The sequence below is a fragment of the Semicossyphus pulcher genome, unplaced genomic scaffold (assembly GCF_022749685.1).
Source record: "Semicossyphus pulcher isolate SPU_LCO1_2020_fin unplaced genomic scaffold, fSemPul1.0.p SCAF_3, whole genome shotgun sequence".
NCBI lineage: Eukaryota > Metazoa > Chordata > Actinopteri > Labriformes > Labridae > Semicossyphus > Semicossyphus pulcher.
Window position 1 is genome coordinate 8,128,585 of NW_027211704.1, and position 20,671 is coordinate 8,149,255.

Here is a 20,671-nt window from a genome sequence, read left to right on the forward strand (position 1 = left end):
CAGAGTCTAAACATGCACGATTGGAAGCGCCCACTAAGGGTGTGTCTTAGCAAATTTTTGGACAAGAGGAGGTGGAGACGAGTCGTCCATCTTTGTATACTGTCACTGGATCTACCGAACTGAAATCTGGAGTTCTTTTGAGACAGAAATTATTATATTGCGCTTGAAGCAAATGCTGAGTTATAGGTTTGTTGGCTTGGTGCATCTACAATTCACATTAATTGTGATTAAAATTGTAATTTTTTATGTTGGCTTGCAAAAAACAGGCACAAAATAAAGTATAGTTACCCAAAAATGAACAGCCAACTCCCCAGAGTGATTAAGTAAAAGGTTTCTACAACCAGCTGCTGACAGTTTTAGGTGTGGAAAATATTTAAATTAGTTTTCATGAACTGCTAAAAGTTTCCCAGAGTGTCTGTAGAAAACAAAACAAAATCAAAGTGTCAGGGTGTTTAAACATTGTATTCAGCCTCATAAAAGTAAACGAACATTATATTGAGGAATATTATTTCTCTGTATTTAGTAAGACATCTGTTTTAATAGCAAAATAACTATTGTACATCATCATATCTGGGCTACCATTTCACTTTACACCTTTATGTACAAAACTCTTCATTCTCTACAGAGTGGAACACGAGAAAAGCCCTCCATAAAAATTCAAAGTGTTAAAATAAGTTTCTTTTTTACAAATATAAAAACTAACATGGTTGCCCAACAACCAGGTGTCACAGGTTTTTCCAACCAGCACGTGATTTTGTTATTTTTTATCTTTACAATTATGTGCTTTACGAAAAGAAAAGGCAACATTTAAAGCATTTATACAACGTGTGATACACGGAAAACAAAAACAAAATCTGCAACTTCAACAACCCCAACAAGTGGTTTCTGTGTTTCTTCAAAATAATGTATGTGCAGAATTAAAGTAGTACAGAGTAAATTGATTGACCTGTTAAGCCGTTAGTGCTGTCAGTAGACATCTATATTTAGCAGGTTTTATTGTTAGATGTCCAGGAATGTTTAAAAGAATCTTTTGGTTCAAATTATTTTAATTTCAGAAACAAAACTGATGATTTTTTTATGTTTTGGCCCTTTGGAATTTAACCAGCTGCCAGAAGACAATTTTGTCCTTTTTTATTATTATTTTCTGCTTTTTATTTTTTTAATTGTTGTTTTTCTTTGCAGAATTGATCGGACAATGTAGTTAAAAGTTTACCGAGAACAATCCAGACGTGTAAAGTCCAAAGTGAATTAATGTAAACACTATTTGTAGTTCTTGGGCTGAAACATGCAGTGAAATGATGCTTGTACAGACGTAGCAGTGCTTACTTTCCCTTTCTCAGAGCGGAGTGTGTTGTATTTCTTTAGCTGTAAAGGACTCTGTGACATGTAGTTCACTTCAAAAACACTTAAAAACAGACTTTAATAATATATAAAACCCTGAGCAGGAACGTCTTCAAAGTTACATTTTTGTCAGGAGTAAATTAAATTTAGTGTATGACTGCGGCTCGTTCAGGCTTTGGTTCTGCTCTCATTCCTCGTAAACTCTGGTGTTGTCTTTACCCAAATAAAAATACTGATCCATCCTTGAAATATCAGTTAAAAAACATAACTGTAGTGTTTCTTTTTTCATTTCATTTTACAGAAATGTAAACAAACGCATATTACCTTTTATAATTATTTAAAAATGTAAGTAAAAAGTTTAAAATGTGTAATTTTTTCTCCTGGCAGTAAAGGGCTTCCATACGCAACTCTAAATTTGGGTTTGCAAAGTTTTAACACGTTCAATTTCTAAGAATACATCACCTTTAACTGCGCAGGTGTCTCATTACGATTCATAAAAACAGGTTAAAGATCATCATGTGTAACACTTGAGTTTCTCATTTTGATGACTACGGCGTCAGGCTTTGTGACATGATTATATTATATAAATCCTTCAGCTCAAATAAATACATCTGTTGTAATCTGTGAAACTGAAAGTGTTCATTCGCTTCTAAAAAGACATTAAGGCTAAATTAAACAAGACAAAAAAACGCTGTGACAGCCATTGCAACCAGAGGCCACGCCCCCAACGTACATTTGTTAACATTCAGAAAAAAAATAAAACACTATCACACATCCAGTAACAGCTGTGTGAGACACAAAATGTGTGGATTTAAATTGACTTTGCATTATAATTACATTTCTGTAGTTTAAACCAGCCGGACCATTCCACCCTTTTGAAATAAAATCGTCTTCTTAAGAACTGACGCACAGCACGAAATAAATTTCACTCTGCAAATTTAGCTTAAATATATATAAAACAAAGGACTCGCAAAACCGTAATTAATCCAATTATGTGACCTTTAAGTTGTTGACTTGTCATATTTAAACCGTCAACAAGAAAACAGAAACGTGTAGATGCTTCCTAAATGTGTTTCCTGTGTCAGTTTCCAGAGAGGGAGGAGAGCAGTATTGCACTGAGCTCAAGTTTCAAAATAAAAGCCCTTCTACAGCCAAGTAAAGAAAAAAGAAAAACAGATGGCATAATTAAAACATTCACTGTCAGTAAAAATCATTTCATACTTTGTCAAAGCTATCTGATAGTAAGTCAGTATCTGGTTGTAATGTCTGAATTCTGATTTGCTCACAATTATCAGCTGATGATTAGAAGTTTTTAACTCATATTTATTACTCACTTCCTCTAGAGCTGCAATAATTTGATTTATTTGATTAACAGATAGAAAATAACTGCCAAGTATTTAGATAACTGATGATTCGTTTCAAGCTGAAGTGTTAAAAAGCGTCTTAAATTGAAGGGTTTTCTTCTTTCTGTCATTTTGTAAATGAAGAGTCTTTGGTTTTTGGACTGTTGGTTGGACAAAGGGATTAATCATAAAAATAATCTGCAGATTAATATGTAACAAAATTAAAATTTTGCAGCCCCAACTCCGTTAAGTTTTTTAAATTAAAAACATGGTAAAAATCAGACTTTATATCTCATAAATTTGACATAATTTGAAGTTTTAAAATGGATCTCAAAATATATATATTTTTTAAAAGGAAAAAATTAAGTAGGTGCCTTACAGTATAATTTAAATTGAGTTTAAGTCATAATTTGGGATTTTAACATTTCTAACTATTCACTGATTCTTTTTTCTTATTGGCAGTTTTGGCTCTCCATAGATTTAGCTCAGACTCCGTCAGTTCAAATAAAAACTGTTGTTTTTCACGCGACAAAAGTGACAAACAAGTTCTGCATTCAGTCTGAAGAATAATACAAATAAAATTACACTCAGATTTCTGAACATTTCAGGACAAGTTTGAATATTTCCTCAGACGTTTATGATCATGTGACCTGGATGCAGGGATGTGATTGGCTCCTGAACTCGCTTCTCTACAGCACCCGAGACAGGAGCCGATAGACTGTTATTACAGGGTCGCTGGTGTTTAATGCTGTGTGTGTATGTCTATGTGTGTGTGTGTGTGTGTGTGTGTGTGTGTGTGTGTGTGTGTGTGTGTGTGTGTGTTTTACCAGTCTAGTCAAACTAAATTATAAAGCACTGCTTGGCTCTGCTCTGTTCAGTTTGTTTGCATAAGAGTGTCTGTGTGTGTGTGAAGGGCACTCTGGTCCAGTGAGCAATGAAGTGCACTTCTTTAAAAACATTTCTTGATTAAAAAAGGATGAAAAAAAAAATCCAAAGTCAGATCCGCCGGACTGCAGCGTCTCGTCTTCAAGTTAAAAAAGTTAAAATAACAAAATGTCAAGAGGCGTACGTACAAAATCCTTCTGCTCTTAGGTGACAAATCCTCTCTGCACACAGGCCAGAAAAGGCTCAGATGAAACTCCAGAGCAACGTTGTGACGAGTCAGAAATCCATCAACACTTCTGTCTTTACTTAATGCAGCCTGTGTTATTAAAAACCTCCTCATAGTCTCTAGACGCTGTTTCAGCTCCAGAAAAGGGCTCAGAGGAGTTGTTATCGTGCAGCTCCGGCCAGCTCCGGCTGGTCGTTTGAAAACCACCTGATCTCTGAGACTGTTGCGGTTTGTGGGAGGAAAAAAGTAAATATAACTGAAGTTGGATGTGATTTAAGGAAACAAAAATGTGCCTTGAGGAGGTCTTCAAACTGGGACCCAGTGTTGAGTTGACGACCCTCCACCTGGAAGCTGACTGGGAGAAGATCCACAACTCCCCCCAAACTTTAAAACAAGCTCAATCTGGGGTTAAAGTAACAGCCCATTGGAGTTAAAGGTCAGGGTGTGGAGGGTTTGTGGAGGATCCCCTGCAGGTCCTCTGGTAACGACAGGATGACAGCCTCTATGTGGGCCCTCAGTTTGGCCACGGTGCCCGGACGCACCGGGAGCTGCTCCCTCTCCGCCTGAGTCTGCAGCAGAAGGAGAAGAAATAGACTGATGAACTGTCTATTAATTTAACATCTTTATATGAAGGTGTCACGTCTAATGCTGCACTGGAGTAACATCATTAGAGCTAAGAGACTTAATATGAGTCTTAAAATGAGCTCAAACCACAAAACTAACTATGACTGAAGAGGAGGTGATAGAATAAACTTATAATTACTGCCGTCTGCGCCCGCATGGTGGGCTTGGATTCTATAACTGAACATGATGCACTTTTACTTTCTCTGATGGTGTAAACATGTTATATTTTCACATCACTGAGACAAAGAAAGCCATTAAAACATGATCTTACATGTCTGATGACTCATGTAGGGTTTAAAAAGGAGCTGCACTGAGGAAGCACGTACTGCAGCCGCTAAATTGATCCTGCTCAACTTCAGATTGATCATTTGTTTCATGAGGTTGCTGGTGTTACGTCCTTAACTTTGCATACAAGTCATCTCCTTTGCAACATTTCAAAAATCCGGCACAACGGGTCTCAAGACAATGCAGAAAAACTAGTCCATGCATTCCTTACTTCTAGGTCGGATTAGTGGTAATATTAGCAGTAGCATTAGCACTAGCAGTATTAGTATTAAAGGGCAGAACTAGCAGTATGAACAGTAGTAGTAGCAGTTATATCTGCAGAGTATATAAGCTTTGGATGAGTTTGTACTGACCAGTTTATCTTTCAGCTTCAGAACCAGATCGACCGTCTCCACCTCCGAGTGCTTCTGGATTCTCTGCTGCAGGTCCTACAGACACACAGACAGGTACACAGTTACAGACAGATGCAAAGAGACAGAGATACAGATGGACAAGGAAGAAAGATGGACAACTCGGAATAAAGAAACTTTGACTGACCTCGACAAAGTTTCAGTCTCACAGTGTTTTTACCCGTTTGAAATCAACATTAGAAACGTAGCATCTTGGGATTGCTTTAAATTTTCAGCCTTTTTACTTTGACGAAAGATTGAGAAAGTGCATCAAATCAGGTCATGAAGTCGAAAAACATATCCAGCTAATTTATTAAGGTGGGCACCAGCAACATATTAAAAACTTAAGTTGTGTAAATAGTTGTACATGTATTAGTATTTTAGAATAACAGTCACGTCTGACTGTACCTGATCTTCACCCTCCCTCCTCACCTCCTCACACAGCGCCTCCAGGTGCAGAGCCTCCAGCTTCTGCGTCATCTCTCTCCTCCTGTTGCGGAACCAGCCATCAAAGTTTGGAGACTTGAGGAAATGCCTTCAGACGCAGAGAAAGCCACACAGGAGGGTCCACATGACGCTCAGGATAATGTGCTTTTACAAAACACTGACACCATAAAATATAACTCTATTCACTTCCTCTTTACAATCAGTTAAAATAAAATCTTTACTCTGATGTTTCAAATTAAAAGCCTCAAGGAAAGGGAGGAAATTTGAGCCTATGACCGAACATTTAGTTGATTAACTGAATTATGACAAAAATATACGGCTAGCGTGATTTTATGAGCATTAAAACTGTCCTATTGTGTGTGTGTGTGTGTGTGTGTGTGTGTGTGTGTGTGTACCTGTAGAGCCCGATCCAGTCTCCTTTCAGCCTGGACGTGAGCTGAGGTCCAGCTTTCTCCAGCGTCTTCATGAAGTCCTGCTGGATGAACGGTCGCAGCTGAGGAGGAGCCTTCCAGGGACTGATGGACTTCTGGAGAGGCATCAGACTGGCCACGTACCGCTCCTGTGACACACACACACACACACACACACACGGTTTGGTTATGTTAGTCGTGTGTAACCCTCCAGCTGAGCCAGAAGAAGTTAATAATAAAGTATCAGTCCTGTCACAGTTAATCAAACATGTGACAATGAGACACAAAAACAGGTCCATGTCAGTATGAGACAATGTTGAGATCATAAATACATGATACATATAATTGGTTACCAGTGGGATGATGAAGCTCTGAGTCAGTTCTAAGAAGTAGCGCCGAAGAATTGCATTTTGGGCCGGCGAGGGTCTCTTCTGTTGAACACCCTGAAGAACAAAGAAATAAATAAACAGAATTATGAAACATTTATTAACTGCATGGCAAAATCAGGCAACTTAAATGATGTGCCCAAGTGTTTCTGTCAACTGATCTGCACGGCCCCTTGTTCAATAAACATGGAGTACAAAAGCACCGAAAAGGCCCAAAGACGAACATCCAGCCTGAGAGATTTAGCCTGGATCAAGATAATAATTAAGTCAATAAAACGAGTCAAGTAGAGGACATTAGCGCTTTTTAGACTGCCAGTTCACGGAGGGCCTGTTACACCTCGTCTTTAATGTAAAATTAGGGCTGCACGATATCGGAAAAACCCGACACTGTGATGAAAAAAATAAGGAAATTATACCAGTTAAAGGCAGTTTTCACGTCCATATAAACAATTAATAATCATACGTGTTATAATTTGGGACTTTAAAGTGTATTTTCTTGTAACAGAACAAAACTCATCTCCTACTGTTTCCACACTTGGTTATGATAAAGTAGAGAAAGTTCAGGAGGAGCGCCACATTTCTTTATAATATAAATATAAACACTTGTGGGCTGCAGTCCTTATACGGTGTGTCATCTACCGTTTCTAACAGTGTTCACATGTAAGTTTAATCAGCGTGACCAAGCTGGTGACAGTAACTTGTAAAGAAAGCTCACGTCTCCTACTTCCTGTCGGCACACACAACCTCATGCCATGCGTGTGCTTCAGATGTGGCAGCTAAAAGTAAACACTCTGCAGCACGTCCGCTCCATGAACGGTCTGTTTAGGGAGCCACAGCGTTAACGTGCACCGGGACGAGGTGCCGCTGATAACGGGGATACACTCACTTTTCAGTCACCTTGCGTGATGGAGCGTCTACCTAGGTCTACGGACTCTGCAGCTCAGCGGTCAGTTCACTCTGTGATGTAAAGAGCCGCCCTAATGTGATGTCAGACGGACTTTTGTTGTAGATGAGTGATGGAAAACGAGAAACTGGCGAGTACTGCTTTTGCACCACGACAGCTTGATGTGTTAAACTTAATGCTGCCTGCGATGTAACTATTGTACATGCGCACATCGCAATTGTGACTGTTACACGATATATCGTGCAGCCCTATGTAAAACGCACGGAGGCTGAATGGTAGGACGAAGTCATTCTGCCTCCGAGCCAGCATCGGAGGTAGTAAAAGAGGCGTAACAGCATCAGTGTAAACAGCGGAGCTGGCAGGGCAGACCGGCCCCATGTGTGTATGTGAAGCATGCGCTGTTTGTTTATACGACACACCTGGAATGCTATTTAAAGACACACTAGGGCGGCTCTAGGTGTTTTTTGATTCAATGTTAAATGTCAAAAGTGGTGTAAGTGCAGAGCCTCGTTACGGCGCTGTGGCAGAATCGCACTTTAAAAAGGGCTAATGGGCAGAGAGCTGGTCTCACCTTCTGAAGCTGCTTGATGATGTCTTCATCTTTGTTCAGATACGGCTTGTACGCAGTGTAAACACCTGTAACACACATATACACACCATAATGTGAGTGGGCTGCGTGACAGTTCTGTGAGGTCCTTTGTTAGGTCGGAAACATTTTTAAAAAATGTACCCCCTTGAGCACTGTGTTAACACATCTGTAATTATGCCCACAAAACCTACAGAATGAATTGACCTGTTGAATAATGAGATGGTCGGAATCATTAGTCCCGTGTTACCACGGATTAATACATAAGAGAGTTTAAGCCAGGTTACTCAGATGGATCATACTAAAGAGCACAAATATTCACAAAGGTTCTTAGGCCTCCGTTTAGAGTGTGAGAACCTGCTGACTGAGATTCACCAAGATAAGTTCAAGGCTGACAAGTGAAAAACAAACTCCATATAAGGAGTTTCTGTATCTCCCAGAATGTTACAGATAAGGCTGCATCCCTGCAGCACCCCAAGAGTGGGAGGCAGAGTAGGTGAGAGCAGGGAGGATTTTTATTACAGGGCGTTGACCCCGCTGATTGGATAGATCGAGTGGCTGGGGGCATGGACTTGTCCCTCCGCCAACGACGAGGGAGCGGAAGTCTAAACCGTTGCTTCCCTCCATCAGTTTTAACCAATGATTGAAGCTTAGTTGCTAAGGCTAACTTGCATCACACATAGAGTATATAATTTACAACTGTATTAGGAAAGGTGATCCTTTTTTGGGCGGCTGAGTGCAGCTAACTGCTTGCAGACTGCAGTGAGCCAAACAGAAAAGGTCCTTGTACAAGCATTAATTTTCTCAGCAATTTCAATAAATAGACGTGTTTATTATACTGAACTGTGGTAGTCCTTTCCTGAAAATTTGAACACCTGACGCCTTCCACATTAAAAAAAATATATATGAAGAATAAAAATATACAACAGATAGAGAGTCTGGAGTATTTACCAGGTTTAGAGTCCAGAGTTTTGAGGTTTTTCAGTTTCTTGACTTTCATCTGTTTGGCCATCTCTCCTGATGAACACACACGTGGAGAGATCAGACAGAGAGTGCAGGTTTTTCATGCATCTTACCTGATATCTGACTTACAAAACAGGGGTGGGCAGCAGAGATTTATATAAATAAATGACAATTCTGAGACTTCTCTCGCTGATGTATTGGACGGCATTGCATTGAAGGGTTATGATGTATGTGTCTTTTATAATTCGGGAGTAAAAATCACATCGCATCTGACTGAGGTGAAACCTTTGAAAAGACAAGCAGCAGGATCACCTACCTGCTTGCTTCATGTCTCCGATGCGGATGATGTGCGGCCAGTGCTGCAGGGTTTTAGCAAAGAAGGGATTGGTCACCCCCAGAATGACTGACGGCCTAAGAAAGACAGAACAAAGATTCAACTACTATTAATACATTTCAGCACAATTACAGGCTTGAAAAGGTAGATGCAAGCAGCAGATCTCTTATGACTATCAGTTCCTACCACCTTAAAGCTCTCAGGGGGTACAGAGTCATGGCAACTACAGAGAACAAGCAGATCTTTGTAGGGAGATAATCTCTGTAGGGGTGAAAATCTAATGTCTGATTGTAGGATCATTTGAACAAGAAAAAACTATTCTGGTTGAATCATACATAGAAAACTTAAGAAATTGAGCTGAAACAAATTAAAACTACTGTCTGTGTTCAGAATAACTGCCAGAGAGAATAAAAAGATCCAAGCTGCTACTGAGCAGGTTCATGTCCACTCACGGAGCCTGCGTCCTGGTGGTGTACTCCTTAAACTCGCTGTCGTGGATGGTGAAGTACGGCCGGAAGTCACTGCAGTAACGCAGAGGAGAGATACAGCTGCACAGAGAGACAGAGAGAGAGAGAGAGAGAGAAATGTAAATGTTTGAATAGTTTGTTTGTGGCTTCATAAGCAGAGCTGCAGCTTCACTAAATACAACTAATGATTTCAGTGACAGAAAAAAAACACATGAGATATAACCACTCTCTGTGTTGGGAATACATTTCCAAACATTTCAGAAGGAATTCACAATACTTTCAAGACTTATTAAGCCGGATTAAAGAAGTTAAATCCTACTTCAAATGAAAAACAAATAGGAAAAACTATTTAAAAAGAAGACTATTTTTATATTAATTTCCTATATTTGACAGGAAAGCTGAAGAGAGACAGGAAAGGAGACAGTAGCCCATTTTAACAACGTTTCAGACATACAACACGTAACAATTACAAACACAGGTCAGCACATTCTGCGTCACATAGCGGTAAGTCATTAGTCAAAGCATCTACGACCTGATGCATCTTCCTCCAACGCCCTAAATTAGAAAGATTTAAAAGAGATCAGCTCCCCCGACCCAAATCCTCCTGCAGCAGAGTCCAAGCTGCAGCGTGCCTGTGATCTAGTCTACGGGTGGACAGCGCAGGCCAGGCAACTCGAGCAATGATGACTTAGGGCATTTTGAAATTTAGCATCAATCAACAATAGTAAAATCGTCTATGTTCATGTATCTATCCCATTCAGATAAACACACACATTCAGAATACCAAGCTTCTGTACTTCTGCTTGCACAATGACCTGCACATAACCCTCTAAAAAACTCACCTGACACAAGCCAGCACAGTATCTGATGACTCCGCTGGCGACGGGGCCATGACCACGAGAGCCTCCCCCAGCAAAACCAACTCCCACAACATCTGGATGTGGAAGAAGACCGGGTAGAAACATCTGGAAAAAAAGAGAGAGATTAAAAAGAGGGGTTTAAAAAGGGACATGTTAACGGGACAGTTGCTCTGAGTTTGTAAAATATGCTGATCAGCTGACAGCAGACTTGTCCCTGTGTGTGATTGGTCATTTGCTCGCAGACAACACCCCTTTAACGTGCACACGCTCATAGAAACCCGGAGTTGATAACCAGCGTCATGTGGCTGCTTAAAGTGATCTCCTTTGTCAGGGTTAGTAAAGCCAGACAACCAAAATATATGTTGAACTCGCTTCACAGTAAAGGCCTCAGGTGTCAGCAGGAGTAACAATCCAATCAGAGGAAAACTGCTGCAGTACCACAATCGACCAGCAGGTGGAGGCAGACACAAGCATCAGAATCAGAGTCTGGCTTTAATGCAAAGTAGGTTTACACATACAAGGAATTTGTTTTGGTGTTTTGGTGAAGAACAATTATAACACAGCTAGAACAAAGATAAGTTAAAGACTTAAAGAGGCAGTACGAATAAAAATATAAAAAACAATACGTATAATACAAAGTATGTACAACAGGTGTAATTAAAAACTGTACAGATGTGCAGGATACTGGTGAGCGCAACAGCTTACAGTATCAAATTAAAAAACAGCGCAGTGTACAGACAACATACAACATGTGTATTGTGGAGGAAACAATGTGACCTGCAGGTCTCACCTGAAGAGGTCGACTTCATGGATGGTTGGGAGCACGATGGACACCTGGCTGTCAGTCTGAACACACACACAATCGTATTCCAGCAAACACACAATTAACAACTCTTTATTTTTAAATTTAAATTTCATCTTACTATCCATCCTACTTAAAACAATATTTCATCCCATATAGAACTTCATACAGTCTAAGGCACACTGAATATCCTTTTGTCTTCGTCCCTAGAATTCGCAAAGAAAGTGGGCGTGCTTTCAGATTTAAAGCTCCATCTGACTGGAACTATCTGCCCAGTTCAATGAGCTCTATAACCTCTGTTCATTTAAGGCATCTCTCTTCAATCATCTTCAAACAACCTGCTCTTGCTTTTAATCATAAGTGAGAAGTTTAAATGATGTATCTCGAATACGTCATCAGACATTTACAAATGTATATATGTAAATAGCTATGTATGGGTATGTGTAAAAATCATCTACTGTATGTATATTGCTATGTCTAGAGAGGTGGGGGCTGTCAGTGGTTGGGCCTAGGAGAGCTTTTTGTATGTGTGAGTGTATTTGTGTTGTCGTTCCTGATGTACGGTATCATTTGTGTTTAGAACCCCTTAAAAACGAGACGGTTCATCTCCAGGGATTTATCCTTCTAATAAACTTTAAAATGTGTGTGTTCTTATGTGTGATCACCTGGGCAGACTGGACCAGCTGTGAGGTTCCTGGTTTGTCGTAACTGGTCGGGATACGAACCTGCAGCAGCACACAGATTTCAAACAGTCACACAACACGTATAAGAAACTACTGACAGACGAGCACAGCTTCAGTTTGCTTTAATCAAACATCCGGTGATAGTGTGCACGTAATACGTGATGATTGTTTGCACAAGGAAAGAACATGAGTCACAGTATTTCCAGGTGCGCAATACCTGTTCATGCTCTAAGATATGATTTAAATGCAGCGCACAGTATGTGGTCCTATAATGTGTGGGTTTAATCGTAGAATCACTGATCAAAAACATTAAGATACACCCCTCATTTCTGGCCAAAAACTTGCTCCCTCGGGATCTACAGAGGACGTCCAAATGGTCACCTCTGGCTCCAAAAGCGTACCCAACAGTAGTCCATACACCAGCGGTTGTGTGCATGACCAATCATTAACATCATCAGTTTACCTGCTGTGACGAAATTACACGTCTATCAATCCGCATCTATTGAGTGCGTGTGCGTTTACCTTGATGACCACGCCCATTATGGGCAGCGTGAGGATTCTTCCAGGATGAGGCGTCGGCCAGCGGTCTATGTCATTACAAGCTGTCAATCAAAGACACAAACAACAGAGATCTGATCAGAATTTGAAGGGATCAATTAAAATATGTATCTACACTCAGCTGCTGTAGCTTATTATCTACACCTAGAGGTAAAGGTAACGCAGGTTAACATAACTGCCCTGAAATAAAACCTTCATTTATAGGAGGTAAGTTGTATATTTAACTGGGACCAAACAGATTCAAGGTTTGGTGAAACCATTTTTAGAAAGGTTTGGAGTGAGAAGTGTTTAAATCATTTCTCTAAACTGAAGTAGAAATAAGTAGAAAGATGGACAAGATGATTCAAACAGGTACACAAACTCTACAAACGATTAAGTTAGATAACACCAGAGGCGAGCTCTGGCTTTTTTGAGACTTTTCCTTTCAAGTGTTCAGAGCAGGGGATAACTGATTTGTCAAAGTTTCAACATTTTCCATCATAACAGGGGTGTAAGTTGTGTAATTGGCTTGTTTTAGAGAAAGACAGACAGGTAAGTAGAGACAGGTAATCAGACTGACCCGCCTCCAGACAGGGCTCCTGTTTCTCAAAGTATTCTGGAGCCATGATCTTCAGCAGCGAGTGGAAGAAGGTGACGTAGGGCAGCTTACTGATCAGCACCAGAGACTGGTAGAGAGACAGAAACACAAGGAGAGTTAATATTAAGATTTTTATACATGTACAGATTGATTTGTGACTCCTATTCTGCATTGTTCTGCACACTGACCTTCTGGAAGTATCCTCTCTTCAAGGACTTGTCTCGCACCTGACGGAAGTACACATAACCGTAGTAATGGCCCTGGTCTCTCTGCAACGCACAGAATCAGAACACAGTTTCATATCTGACAACAGGACGATTGAAATGTATACAGTCAGTGTTTGTTTAGAAATATGGGTCTGTAAGTTGTGTGTGTGTGTGTGTTTGAGTCCCAACCTTGAGACAGGGTGGTGCGTCACGGTCTGTGTTTTCCAGGAAGCAGCCAAGTGACGACTTCCTGTTTGAGCCCTGACGGAAGCGGAAGCAGAACTGGGTGTCGCCAAGGCAGCCTGGGAACACAGCAGAGCGAAGGTGGGTTTACAACGGGAAGATACTTCCTGGTTAAGGAATGTTTTGCCTCTGACATCACTTATAAAATGACATTTTTGATTTTCACACTCACACCTACGGACTATTTGAAGCCTTTTTTACACTGCGGTTCCGCCTCAGCGCCGTAATGAAACTCCGTCCTCATGTCACCTTTGTCATCTTACATTGGACCACGCCACGCTGGCGTAAAGCCACCCCAGTGTAAGTGTTTTTAAATAGCGTTCCACCGTTGTGGAAGCAAAACATGCGCGAGGTGTAAACAAACAGCATGTGTTTTAAATACACACACACGGCGCTGTTCCGCCCTGCCGGCTCTGCAGTTTACACAGACACCGTTTCGCCTCTGTTGCTACCTCAGATGCCGGCTCAGAGGCGGAACGACCTCGCCACACCATTACGCCTCCGTGCGTTCTACATAGAAGATGGAATGTAACATAGGCGTGATAATCCCGCCTTGAACTGGCAGTGTAAAAAAGGGCTTTAGACTCACCATTGAACCCAACGAGCATGTCTTCGGACTGTGGGAGGAAGCCGGAGAACATGCACGGGGAGAACAACAACTTTACACTGAAAGGCCCACTACGTCTGAACCAGGGTTTGAACTAGGAACCTTCTAGCTGTGGGGCGACAGCACTAACCACTGCACCACCGTGGAGCCCAGAAGGACATTTTTCTTTAGAGAAAACTACACGCACATGAATAGGACAGGAATACCACAGAAGAGAATTGACTGAAGAACAAAACAGATAGAACAAGGGCCATAATACCTTCTTGTCCCTTATCCTCCTAATTTATAAAATGCATCGTGAGACATGGCTGTATACAGTCCACAGTGGACTTAAACAACTGGCTTATAACATAATACTCATGATGGCCTCTCTACCAAGGTATACGTCTCTGTTGGCTTATCATGAAGACAAAACATAACAAGGAATGTGAATAACTTAGGCTACATCAACAACCAAGTTTACCCATCATCATTTGACTTTGCGGCTATGCTAAACAGCTTTTCTTCCCTTCCAAGACAAAAGCATACGCTGGCAATGTCAAGATATTTCGACATCCAGCGAACAGCCTGGTCGACCACCAAAAGCACCACAAAATGAAACCTACTCTTAGCTGCTTTAACCGTCACTACACCTTCTGCTTCTGACTCAATCAGCACCACTCTGACTTTCAGTGTGACACAAAAAAGGAGCTCAGCAGATGAATTTCAGCTTGAGAAACATCTTGTGTGAGTTTATATTTTGCTGTGATTCAGATGTGTTTTTCTGTGAGTAAAATGTGCACCGGTCAGTTTCTCTGTGTCTTCCTGGTTTCCTCAGGATTCTTGGACAAACAGGAAGAGGAAGCAGAAAAAATTAAAGAGGAAATAGGAAGTGCCCGATGAGTCAAAGACTAAACCTTAACCTTTACATGACCTCCACACGTCCTCCAGCAGGCAGGCACGCACTAAGAGTGAATGTGTGAAAGAGAGTGAGATAATGATAGGACTTTAAGATAAAACACACACACACACACACTTCAGCTCACACTCTGACTTGAAGGCATTCCACTTCAGAGGACACACACACACACACACAGATACACACACACTTCCCAGGGCTGGACTCAATGACATCATGCAGTCGTGCTGCATTCAAGACCACCCAGCATGTACCACAGCTTTCAGCCTAAAGGGCTCCGGAGTCTGCTTATCGTATGTTTGTGTTTCTGTTCATCAGAGCATGTGAGGCATTTTATCTAAACCTGCGACCCTGCACGCAGCGCAGAGGAAATACAGGTGAAGTAAAGTGAAGAAGAAATCACACACAGAAGAATTATAATAAGAGAGGGAAAGACTGGCCTTGTTTTGATAAACCATTACATGTCTGTTTGGAGTGTGCAGTAGACTGATGACTCTTCTTCTACACCTCTATGGTGGTGTCTGTCCTTACGTTTGCCATAATGTCCCGGTTTGACAACCTCTCATTAGGAGACAAGAACAGGTTGCAATGGATCATTAAAGCTGCCAGTAAGATCATCGGCATGAAATGACCTGATCTGTGTCACACCTTCTTTAATACCCCTTTCCCAGCGAAATTAGCGCGTTGCAGCAGGTTTTTCAGGCCCGAGAAGACCCGCTTATTGTATCTATTACTCATTCAGTCTGTTTATCAAACTCGGTGCGGACAAATTTGGAACGATCTTCGAGCGCTGCTTGGACGGAGACGGGCGGAATTTGTAGCTGAGATGACGAGGAGTCGCAGAAGTTACCGACGGAGCATAGCGTCGCGCCAGAAAGGGGGCAGAGACAGGTTTTGTGTTCCCATCAATGCCGATCGGAGCCGAGGCGATAAATACCCGGATCTCCTGCAGAGTCATTTCACCCGGGTCTGAATGCCGGCTGTAGCCTTTCCCACTAAGCAAAGAAGCAAGGTGTTAGTGGGTGTTTTGGCCAGTGGGAAAGGGGCTTAGGAGAGCTACATTTAAGGCTCAAGACATCTCACAGTGTCCTCATAGTCCTCTCCATGGAGAATTTAAGGAGGTTTGGATAACCAAAGGCAAAGTCCAACAGGGGGAGAAATTATTTTACCACTCAGGCTGTAAAAAATTTGGTTTTAGGGCTGCAAGGTTTTGCAATGGTTAGCTAGAAGGTTCCTGGTTTGAAGCCAGGTTCCGACGTAGTGGGCCTTTCTGTGTGGAGGTTGCATGTTCTCCCGGTGCATGCATGGGTTCCCTCCGGGTACTTCCTCCCACAGTACAAAGACACAGTTCATTGGTGACTCCAAAATTGCCAGTAGGTGTGAGGGTGAAAGGTTGTCTGTCTCTATGTGTCAGCCCTGTGATTGACGGACGACCAGTCTAGGTGTAGCTCCGCCTCTCGCCCAATGACAGCTGGGATAGGCTGTTTCATGTCTACTGGTTTGAGCCCAATTTAAAGTTCTGACAAAAAGTGTAATAATAGTGTAAATTATTCCCATTCCTACCTCCAACACAGATGCCACAGTGCCTCCCCTCTCTATCTCATGTGGATGTAAATACCCGCAGATTAGAGATTAGAATCTGCACATAGAATTCAGTCTCTTGTAGTCCTGTGTGCTGGAGTTAAAGAGACACCAAAACAAACCGTGCCACTACTCCTCTGTGGACGAACTGAACGTTAGAGAGCTGCAGATGTTCAGTGTAATGCGTCTCTCTCCTGGACACACACCTTTGGTATATATATATAGAACCTCTGTACGCATTGTGTCCTAATCCTGTCGTCATCCTGCGGGCAGCATGTTCGTCAGCTTGCCTGCTGACTCACATTTATCAAACACACACACACCTGCAGACAAACACGCAATGCCACAGAGGTGTTTGCGCTCAGGTGTTTTGCATGAAACCAATCTTTACTCCTCTTTATCTACAGTCTAGTGTTTCACATAAATGAAAATGTCTAAAAATGTTTGTTAGCTTATTTTTTCTGGGCTTTTTATTATATCTGATAATGTTAACTCATTTCAAAATGGTCCCTGAATGCAGCTTAAGGACCAAGAAGTTTGAAAGGCAGCTAGTGAAGCCAGAGCCTCCAGGTTACGTTTCAGAAACGAGTAGGGATCTATCAGCTGTTAAATTCTTAGTTGATAACACTGCCTAAGACTATTTACCAACATTCAACGGCAATAGGTTTTTCCTGCCGATATTCATTAACCATTTTGTGCCAGGAAATAAAGAACACTTAGTTGTCCAAAAACAACTGAACTGATTTTCAAGTCACTCAGTCCGTCATTAAAAAAACTTGAAATAAGCACAAACTAAATCAGACATAATTAAACAGACAGGCTTCTATTTAACCTTCTCGTCTCCCCCAATTTCTGACGTTATGGCCTACTATTTACTCCACCTTCGACTGTGGCTGTTCTGAAACCCTATGGTTATGTTTACCTCCCAACCTGGTCTGCTAACACTTTACACGAACCAGTAAAATTTGAATTTAATTTTAAGGGGCTATGGCTGTCAGTTTAGGTACCTCAGTGTATGCAGTTGTCCGCCCATGTACAGAGGCTACAGTTCTCGATGTTGCGGCCTCTGGCTCGGCTCCCGCCCTCAGCCCTTTGACGTGCGTCATCCCCACTATCTCTTTCCCTGTTTTCAGCACTACCCACTGTTCTCTCTTTATTACGTGCAAAAAAGGCCCAAAAAATAAGCCCTGTAAAGCCAGTCCCTACAGTGGTCTGTTTGTTCTGACGCTTATAGAGATATCAGACATTAAAAGGCTGAAACAAGAACTCACCCGAGTTGGAGTCAGGAAAAGAAAGGTAGCAGATGCTGGTTTTCTGAAAGAGAAGAGAATTTTGTTCATATTTGTAATTCAAACATCCAACACAAATGACAGATAGCAAACAGTTTAGGATTATGTGGTAATCCCTACAATGAGCAAACATGAAAAATATTACAAATAATATACACTCAATTTAGAAGCCATTGTTAATTAGCATTTAAGCATGAATTTTACAATAAAAATGTAACTTTAATTTAATATCTGACTCACCTCTTTCTCCGAAAGTTTGGAATGATGAGGATAAATAACCTGGAAGACAGAAGAACAGAGTTACAACACATCTAAAAACTGTGATCAGCTTCTTTGAAACAAACATCAGCACTTTTTCTTTAATACCTTCTGAAACTGCAGCTTACTTTCTGCATTTGATTAAGTCACAGTTAGCAGTCTCCATATTACAATTTAAGACATTTCTCGATAATGATCTCGAAATGTGTCCACTGATCTAAGGATCGTACATGTTGAGAAACTTCTAGTCAGATGTGTTTTGGGTGACTTGTTCTTTTATCTCATTTGGTACTGGTGAGTGGAAAGTATTCTGGAGCTGCATTGATAGCAGCTTATACAATTAATAGTAAAGCATCAGCATCAATTTAAAGACACATTAGGCTTGATATTGTATATAAAAACACAAAACTATCTGCCTGCACACACATTATTATCGAAACATGACAACACAAACATGACAAGCTGCTCTAATAGGAAAAAATGAAAGTAAGATCTGCAGTCAGTGCTCAGTTCTTTAGAGGAAGTGAAATAGAAGGCCTTGCATGAGTTTAACACAAATAAGTAAATGGATTCAATAACACATGCAGTATCTTATTGGAAAAATTTGTTATCAGCTAACTGATTTTGTATCCTAGATTCCTATTAAAACAGGTGTTTTTACTGTTAGCCTGTTCGACACCAGTGGGGTTCAAACCTTCCATGCCAGAGATGCCTTGCTCAAGTTCCCAAATTTAAAATCTGAAGTAATTCAATGTGTGTCTGTCTGAGGAACAGTTTGAGCAAAAATACCTCATGTGAACTGATGCTGTTGGAACAGACTAACATCTGGGAAGAAAGCGCACACACAAAACTCCCCATAGCTATCTGTTAAAGACTTACTTAACATACTGTAGAAAATATTCTGCTGTTTGAAGTTACATTTTTGTGTAGAAATGTCAGCGCTGTTAGATCAAAGTGAAACTAAACAAAGAAATAAACACATAGCATTATGGAGAGGTCTGTGGGTTCCTTTCCAGGAAATAGTCGAAGCCTTCGATAACTGCTAACTTAAGCATTTTCAGTCACAATGTAGAGGAGTTTACATGACCCAGCCGTCCGCGGTAGATATGTCTGCCTCACCTCCACCGCCTGTCCCAGCTCCAAGTCGAAGCCGACCACACAGATGCAGTGCAGCCAGGTGGAGAAGCGGTCCCAGGGCAGTAGGAGAGCCTCCTCCGGCTCCTCGTCACCGCCGGGCCCAGGGGGAAGAGTTATCTCCTCGGCCGGGGAGATGCTACTAGCGTCCTGGTCGTCCAGATCCTCCGGCTCTTCGACCTGCTCCCCCAGCTCCTCCGGGCCTTGCAGAGCCATGGAAACGGCCCGACACGGACAATCAGACGCTCTGGAGAATGTTAAAAGTTACCTGAAGAAGTTCACTACAATTTCTATCAGGTATCCCTCAGGCAACAACAGGGGGCAAGCAGCGGTACGATAACTAGCCACCTAGCTAGCACAGCAGCGGCAGCAAGAGCGTACGTATGACGAGGGATGAAACGTGCAACGTCATCGCGTAAGGCCGTCCCTGGCGCTGAGTTGTATTCGAGTCAAGTTAAAGCTTCGTAAACCAGACGTTGCAAAATGAAATAGGAAAAGTTAGGAGTGATAAAACTTAAAATAGTTGCAATAAGTTAAAATGGTGATTTACTAATTCAAACGTTTGATTCTCTACGTCATAATAATGAGAGTTAAACAATTATGAGACTATGTGTCACATTTTAAAGCCCAAGTCAACAATATCAAATAAGTTCGTATTTTTAAACCCAAACTATAAAATCTTAAATCAAAATTTAGTTTTGGAATTCATGGGCCATTTAGAAGAGCTGCAACAATTGGTTACTTTACTGATAGTATGAAAAATGTATATTCCAATAATACATTATGTTTATGTGCGTATGTGTGTATGATGTATGAACTATGTGGCTGCAAGCCAGGGAAAATGTCAGATTGAGCTGCTTATTTTCACAAAAATTAGATCAGAAGTAGATTAGAATAGAAAAAACCTTGAGAAACCTTTATTGACAGATATGCTGCACATTATGAGTGATGTTATGATTATGAAACCTGTATTTATTCTAAAGAACCTTGTATTTCCATGGTCTTATTCAAAGACTCTCAATACTTGCAGCTGTTCTGCAGGATCTGCATTGTTCCCCTTCACATCATCAACTCACATTTTGAATTAATTACTTCTTAAATTACAGCCGGATGCTGAGCCTGAGTCACAAACAAGGCATTAAATCAGCTTTATCTCAATCCTTTAATAGTTCAGTCACTCAGAGCCAGCAGATGGATGAAGCAGAGTGGGGGTGCTCACAGGGGGAGGGGGTTCAACCTCTGATGACCAAAGTTGTGACACAACAGAAACATAGGTGAGAAGATAAAAGAAAAAAACAAAACAATGCTTCCATTGTCTGAGCATGCCAAACAATTAGATTTGTTCACAAAATTGTATAACAATTTAATGCTTAATGTCTAATATT

General features: G+C 41.1%; 1 protein-coding gene across 1 annotated transcript; it reads right to left on the reverse strand.

The window, feature by feature from the left end:
* Window positions 1-353: 353 nt before the first annotated feature.
* dennd6aa (DENN/MADD domain containing 6Aa) lies at window positions 354-19,622 on the reverse strand. The gene is made up of 19 exons (XM_069678791.1): window positions 19,272-19,622; window positions 18,135-18,173; window positions 17,877-17,919; window positions 13,466-13,578; window positions 13,259-13,339; window positions 13,053-13,158; window positions 12,458-12,537; window positions 11,918-11,977; window positions 11,241-11,296; window positions 10,433-10,555; window positions 9,576-9,671; window positions 9,106-9,200; window positions 8,778-8,843; window positions 7,812-7,876; window positions 6,304-6,393; window positions 5,936-6,099; window positions 5,526-5,628; window positions 5,058-5,132; window positions 354-4,364 (listed from the first exon to the last, which is right to left on the reverse strand). Exons 1-19 carry the CDS (start codon window positions 19,500-19,502, stop codon window positions 4,233-4,235), a joined length of 1,818 nt encoding a protein of 605 aa, XP_069534892.1. The 5' UTR covers window positions 19,503-19,622; the 3' UTR covers window positions 354-4,232.
* Between the last annotated feature and the right edge of the window lie 1,049 nt (window positions 19,623-20,671).

Excerpts from the sequence above, each read along its gene's own strand:
- dennd6aa (XM_069678791.1), bottom strand. The coding sequence starts at position 19,502 with ATGGCTCTGCAAGGCCCGGAGGAGCTGGGGGAGCAGGTCGAAGAGCCG. Across the intron at positions 11,297-11,917 it reads AGCTGGTCCAGTCTGCCCAG|ACTGACAGCCAGGTGTCCAT; the intron begins GTGATCACACAT and ends GTGTGTGTTCAG. Across the intron at positions 10,556-11,240 it reads CATGAAGTCGACCTCTTCAG|ATGTTTCTACCCGGTCTTCT; the intron begins GTGAGACCTGCA and ends CTTTTTTTCCAG.